Below are 11,163 nucleotides of genomic sequence, written 5' to 3'. Positions count from 1 at the left end.
GATATTTATACTAGCTATTAATAGTGTTGATCGAGGAACTGCTGAATTTAAAACTTGAAATGTTAGAAATTTATCATGTCCATTTAAAGGAAAACTTTGAACAATTCCACCAGTGAGATCTTGTAGTGCTTTAGATGTAATACCATATATTAGAGCTTCATAACGTCCATACAATCTAAAAACAATTTTATTTAAATTTGCTTGCAATTTTTAATTCAATAACAAAGAATGAAAAGTTAATTTATTATCTCAATATTCCGGTTTAGTTATGATAAATTAAAAAAACATTTGTGAATTCTTTTAAGTGACGAATTACGTCTTCTACTTCAATCTATATTCAATATACTTATAAGTATTATAAAAAATACAAGCATACACATAAGCAAAAAATATCATGATACCTCTGACAATGTAAAGAATGTTTGGATAAAGAAGAGCTTAGATGTCATGGTGCTTTATCAGACAAGCTGCTAGTAGCTTTCCGAGAGAGGAAGAACAAAAATCCGACATAGTATCTTGCTCGCATAAACATATTATCAGGAATTACTCCAATGTCGATCTTCAAATATACTCTGAGGCCAACAAGAAACTTAAACTTATAATCAAAGATGGAATTTATGAAAAAATTACGCCGTTGAGCATTTAAAACAGTATCTGGTAATATTTTTTGAATGGCATGTCAACTGTTGATGTTGGAGTTCGAATAAAAGTACGTCATACTACTTCTGATTTTTATATTTATTCGGATATTTGAATTCATATCTCCCATCCTTCTCCCTTCCTAGGAACTCATGATATTGTCTTTTGGAGGATATTCAATGCACAGAACTTCTTATCATCCCTTCAACTTCATGTTCTGTTTAAGGGATCTGGTCTTTTTTGCCTCACTTGGTGGATATCCTTTATTGTGCGGATGTTCCTTCTTATCATGGTCGAGTACCTCGTCAATCATTGAATTTATACTCAAGAATGTATACAATCCTCCAGATCTTCTACTGAATTGTCGTATAATTCCATTATATGATGCCTTTAAGTTATCAAAACCTTGACAAATGGCAAACTGGTATCATTTTGTCCATAACTTCCATTCTTCAGTTGCACAAGGAACTTCTTTATGAAGGAGTTTCATTCATTTTAACTTGAAGATTTACTCACTCAAGATACCATGAAAAATCGAAACAATCTTAGAATAATTGCTTTAAGTCAGCCCATGAAGGAAACGGGATCTTCCAATTATCAACATGATGATGGATAATATGTTATCGATCTCTTAGATGATTTAAAAGAAGCAAGAAATAAATCTGACGAAGCGGATAATAACTTTACTTATTATAAGATCAATAAAAAAGGGTCATGGTACTTCTGAGAGATTTTTCATAAATATCGGTATTAAATATTAATTATGGAAACACATAAATACTGAGTCCTTATGAAGGTATTATAGGAAAAGGCTGGCCAAGTTTTTGGACTTCAACGGAAATTAAACTATTTAAATCTTGGGTGTGAAATTCAGGATACCAGAAAAACAAAGAAGAAATTGTCGAACGAATTGTACGGACTAGTTCCTTTTTCCTTGGCATGAAACTAAATATATGGGACAAGATTAAAGCATGGAGCTTTTACGTCATCCCAACAATAATCTACCTAATGAAAGTAACTCCATATCATGAGAGAACACACAAAAAAATTAAATGAGATAGAGTTTTCCTTGTTTCAGCTAAAGAAAAAGGAGAATATTTCATAAGAGAGGCTGCACGGACCAATAAATACGGGAGGTTAATCTGTATTGAGTATCTCAGAGATGTGGAAGGTTGGAATTGTTATTGGATACGGAAAATGTGGAACAGTGAAGAGTTTTGATTCCTTTGAGGAAAAATATTTTTATTTGTTAGAAAATCCCTGTGCTAGGTATGGGAGAATATATAAATTACTTGCTTCCTATTACATGAAAGATATATGCAAAGAAGAGAGAAATGTGACCCAAATGCTGGAGTTACGACTTGGTTGGGAGCTACCCATCATAGAACGTCTGAACCTCACGCAACGTAAAAACAATCTCCGCAGAAATCGCTGCAGATGTCCTGGGTTCTAACCCACTTGTAAATAAGATGGCAGAATAAAATTTGCGTGCAAAAATTTGGGAAATTTAGAGGTGTCCAAATACCTTTAGTACCTATCTAGATGAGAGGTTGTTTGATTTCTACTTCTGAAATTAAAAGATGTTTTAAAAGACAACCATGTCCTCTATTAAACCATCTGTATGGGAGAGTTTCGCAGTTTTTGTTGGATACATTTAAGGCCAAGACCGGGCGTGATAGGTTTTTAGGTTATTATAGTGGAAAAGAAAAACGTTTTATTAACGCCATCATAACAAAGCCACAGCAAATTATATAAGCAAAGAGAGATCAAGGAGACATAAACCTCCTAGGTGTTATCCCCTCTATCAAATTACATAACAAAGTGTTGAGGGGACTAAGATGTTTTTGTTTTTTTTTCTCTTTTAAATGATTTAAATTTTTGTTTTGAATTTTTTACCGTGTTTTTTAATTGTTGTGCATTGGTTTAATTCAAATATGTATCAATATATACTCTTAAATTTGTTTTATAAATTATAACCTATGTTAGTGTATAACATGTCTTATGAATAAAGCTATTCTATTAGGCAGCGTTGTGTCGATTCTTATCTAGGACCGAGAACTGCAGTCCAATCAAGTCCGGTCCAGTCCAGTACCTTTTGTCGGTCCTTAAAAAAGGAATTTTTTTTCCTTTGTGAGGTCCTAAATCATGTTTTATCCTTCTTAAAGACTCAGTTGCTAGCTAATATTAAAAAGGTAAGGCAGTACATATTTTTATATTACAATATTTATAAATTTATAATGTATAAGTATTTGTGGTCATAGGAAGCTTATAAGTTACAATATTATTCTAAAAATGGACATGAGTCATGACTCATGAATAAATGAATTATTTTAGAGCAACATGGTATGACCAACAACTGTATACGGTATAGGAAAAGCCTATATTGTGGGGAAAAAATGTTTCCAAATTGTATAATATTAATATTTTTAAACCCTCTATTTGCTATTGAATTATCGCCTAGTTATATTAAAATATATACATATAATAATATGATATTAGAAAGTATTAAATAAATACTACTCTAATATTTTATGGAAAATTAAAGGACTGACAAAAAACAATCTCAAGGACACAAAGTCCTAAGGAACGATCCAAAGGACCAACGGTCCAAAGGGCCGATCTTAAGACTGGACTGGACCGATTAAATTGCGACCGACACAACACTACTATTAGACCAAGAAAAAAAATCCATTATCAGAACTAAGAGTTCCATTAATATACCAAATAATCAACTAAAAGACCCAGTGAGAAAGAAAGAGAGTTTTCATCCTCCATTACACAGCTCATTCATTGAAATTATTAACTCTATTCCTTTATATCAGATTTTTTGTTTTCTACAATTTTCTAAGACTAATCATCTGATATCCGAAATACAAAAGATATTCTTATATTCTGGTGCGAAGTAACAAAAAGTCAGTGCAATTGGGTTAAAAACACTGCATTGTTATATTGATCATATCGATAAAGTAAATGAATTCATTTATATAGTCTTAGTGAAAACAACATTCATATTATATTTGTTAATGTAACTTTTTTTTCTATTCTACTTATTTTTTTCTTCACGTTTCATTTTTTTATATATCTTTTCTTCAAATAATTAATTTGCCATTGCTACATTTTTATCAACATTTTTATTACAAAAATTAGCCTGATATTCAGAATATACTGATATTATGCAATCAAAATGAATTGATCTTGTATCAAGTATAACAAATTTAGATCTTAATTTCTCACTTATATTGAATATAATAAGTATATAATTCAATGTAATCATCGTACTAACGGAACGGAATATGATAATATAGGAAGGTTTCTTAAACCTCTACACGACTGAGAAAAATCACAATGAAATAAAATTTGTAGTTCTGAAATAAAGTCGAAATAATAAATTAAATTAAAATATGGAGAACACATATATGGGAAATATTAGCTTTTTTGAATATCTTTAATGTTTTAATCTTTCATTTATTTGTCCAATGAAGAAAATAATACTTCAAGCTTAAGATCTATCCAAATAAGCATGAATTACTTTATAGTTAATACTTTACACGTAGTTCAACATTAATATGTAAATATTGAGAAGTTATAATGTTAATCGCTATTATAAAAAGTCAGCAGAAGTATGATGTATTCTTATTCGAACACCAACATCAACAGTTGACATGCCGCTCGAACTATATTTGCATATAATGGTCAAGGCCTGTTACTTGCACTCACCTTATTTTTCAAGGATTTCCATCTTTCTTTATAACTCGTAAAAAAATCATAATTGTTAATTACTGACATTCATGAGCACATACATTTTATACTTAGATATTCTCTCCTTAAAACTTAAAGAACAATATTTACAGCTTTTGAAAACAAAATTAAAAATCGTTCAGGTCGCAACTACAAAAAGTATTGCACTCGTTTTAAGTCATTTTTACTACAACTCTATCTATATCTATAACCATTATGTTTTAAAAATATCGAAAAACTTCGATTTTCACCGTTTTTCACAATATATTAAACATTTCGTTTTTAGAAATGTACAAGAATTCTTATTTAAAAAAAGTCAGAGAGTTGGCAACATTTAATTTTATAAAATACTAAGAAGTACCAAATTATTTTATTAAGGGTTTAAATAACTCCAGAATTTAGTATAGTATAAATATATATATCACATTATATATGACAGTTATAATTAGAAATATGTTCCTCCTTCAACTGTTATAGGACTAACTTGCTAATCCTCTTCCTGATTTCCTTGTTTTTTTCATATTCAATATACGTTCTCCTTTTTTTCGAAGTACAATTATTCGTTTTTTGGACTTTTAATTTTTTTGGTGCATTTTCCAATCGACAAAAAAAATTGAGACACGGGTAATTGATCTTGTTTTAATTAAAAAAAGTCTACTTATTAGCAAAACTTGCCTGCAGAGCTCAGGAATCGGGTCAGATCATAATGAAATCTAGCCTCACCTATGTGGCTTATGTATAACTATGTATCTGTCTCCGTTTTGAAAAAAAAAATACCTTACCCTATGTATTTTATGAAGCATACAACTATAATATTACATTATAGTAGATGTAGAATACCTAACACATTTTGTATTCCTTTTTATAAAGAAGTTTTCTCCATCGAACATTTCCAGAATTAGTTTCCAATGGTAAAATACTCTTTACAGAATAAGACCCATGATTCATGAAAAACAGTTAATACGGATTTTTATATTGGACGGGGATTTTTTTTTGGATATTAGGATTATGGTATATAGCCTTGATAGATAAAGAGTTGAATTTGTGTTTATTTCCTTTTCTTCATAACTGCATGTAGCTGATTTAATAAAATGTGATGACAGCTAAGCTTCTTTTCTCCCATACATTTTTCAAATTGTCAGGGTGTCCACGTGCCTTTTTGCTTTCTCTTTTATAACATACCGGAATTCATATTATTGGAATATCTTGATATAACATTTCCTTTTTCTCATACATCAAGAAGCTAGAGCCACAAAAATTATATTTTGATCGATGTGGCTATTATAATTATTAGAAAAAAAAAAAAACTTATTTGAGATATTCGATAAAAATGAATTTGTGGAGGTACAAATTATTTTTTTGAGGATCATTATTTTTGCAATAATGCATTCAGTTTTTCATAGTTTTTTCTTCAACTTATAAGATTTTTATTATTTTGTGTGATGGCTTTTCACCCACAATTTTTTATATTTCTTTTAAAACTAAGATACATGTTATTGAAAATATATAAGGACATAAACTTTATCATTTGTATAAAAAATTGTGAAGAGATAACATGACTAGAGATGTAAACCGTGTGTATTTTTTAGTTGGGTTGTTTTTTGGAATTGGTAATCTGTAGAATTAACTTTCGTTTCCTAATCTATTGTTCTTATTATTGAACTCCTGAGTTTTGAACTTCTTTTCCTACTATATTCAATTATATTCAAGACACGATTAAAATTTCGTGTGTTTTCATAAAAGACGGAGAGTAACCTTGAAGATTTGTTGTGGAGCTACAGTTGTATGTTCTATGACCGATTCACATTTTTTTTTCATAGTGTTTATTCCAAAACAGAAACAACATGTGCTAAATTTACGAATTATGGAGACATGAAGGGCAGTAATGGATTCCCTCAAAGGTTTTTGCCCCCATCGAAAGACCTTAGAGCTTGAGTAAGACATAACTACATTTTGAATACACCGATTTCATTTTTTGCATTAAAATATTTTCAGGAGTAAGCATAAAAAAATGGCATATAAAAAAACATACAATGAAAATACTATACCATAATATCTCAAATTGCGCCCCAGCCATGCTTCAAAGTTGATTTTTCCAATTTCTTGTTAGAACTTTCACATAATCATGTTTTATATTTATGTAACAATCTGAGTGGGATCTCAATGGGATCACTTTCATTTAGACCTGTAACTAGAAAAGGTCATAATCGCCATAATAGTAAATTCCATTCTATCCCAGGTAAATGTTAAATATTCAAAAAAATTTCATTTATGTGTTTGTATCATTCCTCATATTTATCAAAATAAAATATTTTATTACTTCAAAGTACTTAATTATAAGTTTTGTTAAAGATGAATATTTATGAAATTCAGAGTTTGGATTTGATTATTTTGCCATTTATTCAAAGTTGGTGACTGATTTCCCAAGAACCACTCATTCCACTTTCGACTCTGCTTTCCCAAACTCGAAGGGATGTGTATGTCTTAAGTATAAATGCTTGAAGCTATTGGGAATTTCCTCTGGTTGTTGTAATATTCAATATCTTCTTCCGAAAATACGACGAAGTTTGTTAGTCTGCATGCGTACAAAAATCACACTTCATTTATATTAAATTGTTTGAAACACACCCCAAAAACTGAATCAGTAATTCGTGATTTGGTCCTTCGCCCAGACTAGTGGCATATAAATCGTCGGAAAAGGAAAACATTTATTTATAAATCCGAACGTGCCCATCAAAAACCTAATTAGTTGGGGCTGGAACAAATGTACAGTAACTACAAAATGACAGTTGTAGTCGTAAATAATTGTAAATGAGCCATGGCAAAATGTCTCCTTTTTTTTGTAATAAAAGACACAGGTTTGAATTGTTCCCTGTGAGGAATTCCAATTAAAATCTTGAGCACCATCCAGTATTACCAAGCTGTATTTTCCCAAAATTCTCCCTTTACGATATATTCTACTTCCATAATTCGAAATTTTTTTATTCAATTTTTTTCTGTGCTGTTGACATAAAGTTGTGCGTTGCCAACTTTTCTACTTTGTCATAAAATGTTTCCATAAATACGGATAGGATTTACTATACTAGTAAGCCTTGACCTATTGGTAGATATCCACTGCTGAAATTGTACTTCATCAGAACTATTTTCCTCAAAGTGGTACAGCAATTTATGGGTAATGACAAAATTATTAATATTTAAAATTTGGAGGGGATAGAACGAAACAATAACACATAATTACATTTTTTTTTAAAATAAAAAGACGGAATTTACTATTATGGAGAGTATGACCTTTTCCAGTTATAGGCCTCAATGAAGGTAATTCCATTGAGTTCCCACTCTATTTTTTGCTCACATATAGAATATGAGTAGGAATTTTTTTTTACTAAACATTGGCAGTTCAATTAGGATGCTTGGTACATATTTTATATCTTGTAATAATACTTTTATACTATTTTTTCCATAGGGATCATACTCTTAAAATTATTTAAAATTAAAGAAAATGAAGTTGGTATTTTCGAAATGGAGTTATATCTTAATCAATTCGAAGGGGGCAAACTTTGAGGGACTCCCGAACGTAACCTCACGCCTTCAGATGTGTTAAATTTTACGCATGTTGTTTCTTCGATGGGATAAGCATCCTGACCAAAGAATATCAATATTGGTTAGATCCATTGCAAAAGGGTGCGTACACTTGACATAGAATGCCTCTTCTCGCCCTCCTGATTCTAGCTAATCTAATAAATGTATAGCTAAGCTGCTCCCCTTCAAAGTGTTTTCGGAATTGCCAGGTTGCCATGCTAATTTTCTTTACTTTTTTTTAACATGCCCAAAATACACTTGACTTTCATCACTAATTATTCTTCGAATTGTCAGGATTACAACGTTAATTTTTGGTGTTTTTAGTTTTTACATAGTGACAGGTCATATCATATACAATTCCATTAATAAGTAAGGGGTCTATTTTCACTTGTATTTGTTTTAAAAAGCAATTACATTCAGACAAGACAAGTTTCGATATGAATTTAGTTTTTGTTTTTAACTCATTGCCTAAAAATTACGAAGTCGAAAATAATGTATTTAAAAATATCTGAAGAGGTCAAGGAGAAAGAAGAGGAGCTCTTTCATTATTTTTCCATGCCTCAATCATTATATTTATTAATTCTCAAACCACTTAATAATCCCTCTTTTCAATGTCAACTAGTTTTATCTATTCCCCTCTATAGGATCGGCAATAGCTTTGACTTGACTTGTAACTTATGATCATCATATATTGTATCCTAAATTACGATTACTACAAAAAAGCTTCAAAAGTGCTTGATTTTTATAGACATCTGTTTTCATGGGTACGGAAATAATCTGTCGCATTGTCATAATTCAAGGGTGCCATATCAATGGCTAAATCAAATGGAAAAAACCTTTTTGAATATTGTCAAAATTTGTATCTGTGCGTCCAACTCCAAATGAGACTAGCATGCAACCTTTGATGAGTCCAATTTCTAGCACGGTTGAATCTCTTTGCAGATTTTAATCTTAGTGAAGGATTTGATGGGGTTTCTGTATGTTCAAGGTGTTCTTACTTCAAAAAATCTCATATTTGAATTTTTCAAAAAAAAAATCAAATATGCTTTTTTTTAATCTTTTGCAGCTTAGAGGCGAAATCGTGCTGTGTACTTTAATGCTCCTTCTTTTCCTTAATTGCAAAACATGTTTCAATATTACATTAAAATTTAGCCCTCTTTGTATAAATTCAGATGTATTTTGGCTAAAAAGTGCTACTCAATCCTTTCAGTTCAATCTTATTTTTTTAGAAGCCTTCCCAGAGTTTTCATTTGCTTAGAAGACATACTATTTAAAGTGTTTTCTACATTCCAATAAAGAGGTTTCGGTATCCTCCGACAAATATATAAATGGGTCATACCCTCATTATAATTCCAAGATATAGTTCCAACTATGTCATGAAAGAAAGTTCAGACTTCATGGCCACTTTCCTATATCATGCTATATTAATCTTGCCACACATATAAGGAAACTGCATCTTCATGTGATACTTTGTTGGAAGAAGAAGGAACAGGCCCAGATAAAAATAAACATTAGTATTTCCGGACAGACGCTGTTGACTTTTTGACAGGATGACACCACTTCACAACTTACGACAAATACCTATTTTATCGAATTGTCTCACCTCTTGGACAGTAAATAGAGAGTGTATGGACATCATTGGCTTTCTGATTGAATCTTTTTTCGTGCTCAGCAGAAATACTCTGCTTTTAATAAGGATGAAGGAGCTCGTTTCACATTTTTGTTGGTTACTCGAAGAAATTGAATTCACCAGATTTTTGGATCATAAGCCTTTGATATCGGCTCTGGAGTCGAGGAACACATCACGGATATAAAGGCGTTCGGTAGCATTTACATACCTACATCTCAGAGATTAGTTGTAAGATTGTACATAAGCTACGAAGGTCAAACTTTATGGAGGATTTAATATCAAGACTGTTAGGTACAGTGAAGGCTAATATGTTATATCAATAAATACTTTTTTTTAATTTACGCTCACTTTAATTTATTCTACATTGCTAGGGCTGAGATAAATGTTAAGATAGAGTTGAGTTTAAAGAAAAATAATAACAATTGGTACTTATTTGTTTAATAGTATTATTAATGATTTATTGTCAATAGCAAGTAGTTCATCGAACAAAAAATAGAAACAAAACAGAAATTACTGGTGTGTTCACTCGACAAAAATCGCTAGCTTATATATTTTACAACCTCTGAATAACACGATGAGCCCATGAGTTACATTATGACATATCTTTATTCTTTTTAATAGGAGCTGAAAACTATATATGTATTGGAGTTTAAATGGTTCCTAATCTGTACTTTAGTATACGCTCTGTCTATTGCAATATTATTCATGCTGTATTTATCTAGTCTTGATTAGGAACAATAATGGATGGAAATGAAATATTATATAATTACGTAGATAGTAATTCTAATTTCAAACAAAGTAGCAGATATATTACTTTTAAATAATATATAAATTGCAATTTGTTGAAGATAAAGGATGTAGTCTAATGGGTGTTTACGTTGGTAGACTTTTCCAGATAAATTTGGTGAAGCTATAAAATATTTCATATTTCTCTCTTATTATTCCATATCTTAGCTATAAATTTCACATAAAAAAGATCATCTAAGAAATTTTAAGGATAAATAAAAGGAATGTACCCCCATTTGGGGTCAAATATGCTGTTTTCTGCAGATCTACTACAATTTATATATTTTCAAAGAAAAAGAATATGTATACCTTATATTCATGTAAGCCGTCTTGTCTACACTTTATTACAAATGTTATTAAGTTAACGCTTACTGTTTTGTGTATAAGTCAATAAAAAAAGAGAATTATTGTCAAATTTATAACTTGAAAAATTTCCTGTGTTTATTTCATATTGCAGAAAAAAGTAAAATAATAATTCGAAGAAACATGTAAATCCGGGGAAGGAAAGCGGAAAAAGGGAATTCCAAAGACTAAGTATTGAAAGTCATGTTTGTATAAAAGTGACGACACAGTTAGGTTAGAAATTTCATCAGTAGCTCCCGCAAACCCATTCCTGACATGTATTTCGTTGGTGTAACAGGTGTGTAACAAAGCTACAATTATTATGTAATTACTCATACGTGATTATATACTTATGGTTATTTTATTTAGTGTGTATGTTGGGATAATATCATATGTTAAGGGTTAAGATTTTTGAATGCGCGGGAAGAAGAGAGATACGGAGGGGGGGG

General features: G+C 30.6%; 1 protein-coding gene across 12 annotated transcripts in view; it reads right to left on the bottom strand.

Annotated features, from left to right (window-relative positions):
• LOC121126762 (calpain-11) overlaps positions 1-11,163 on the bottom strand; it is a 99,561-nt gene that overhangs the window by 42,190 nt on the left and 46,208 nt on the right. For all 12 annotated transcript variants that reach the window (XM_071892277.1, XM_040722099.2, XM_071892278.1 and 9 more), the window contains one exon: positions 1-175. In XM_071892277.1, coding sequence (XP_071748378.1) covers positions 1-175 — 175 coding nt within the window. The remainder of the gene's footprint in view (positions 176-11,163) is intronic.

Source organism: Lepeophtheirus salmonis, chromosome 12 (genome assembly GCF_016086655.4).
Source record: "Lepeophtheirus salmonis chromosome 12, UVic_Lsal_1.4, whole genome shotgun sequence".
In the NCBI taxonomy this organism is placed as follows: domain Eukaryota; kingdom Metazoa; phylum Arthropoda; class Copepoda; order Siphonostomatoida; family Caligidae; genus Lepeophtheirus; species Lepeophtheirus salmonis.
This window is presented reverse-complemented; position numbering and strand designations above follow the sequence as displayed.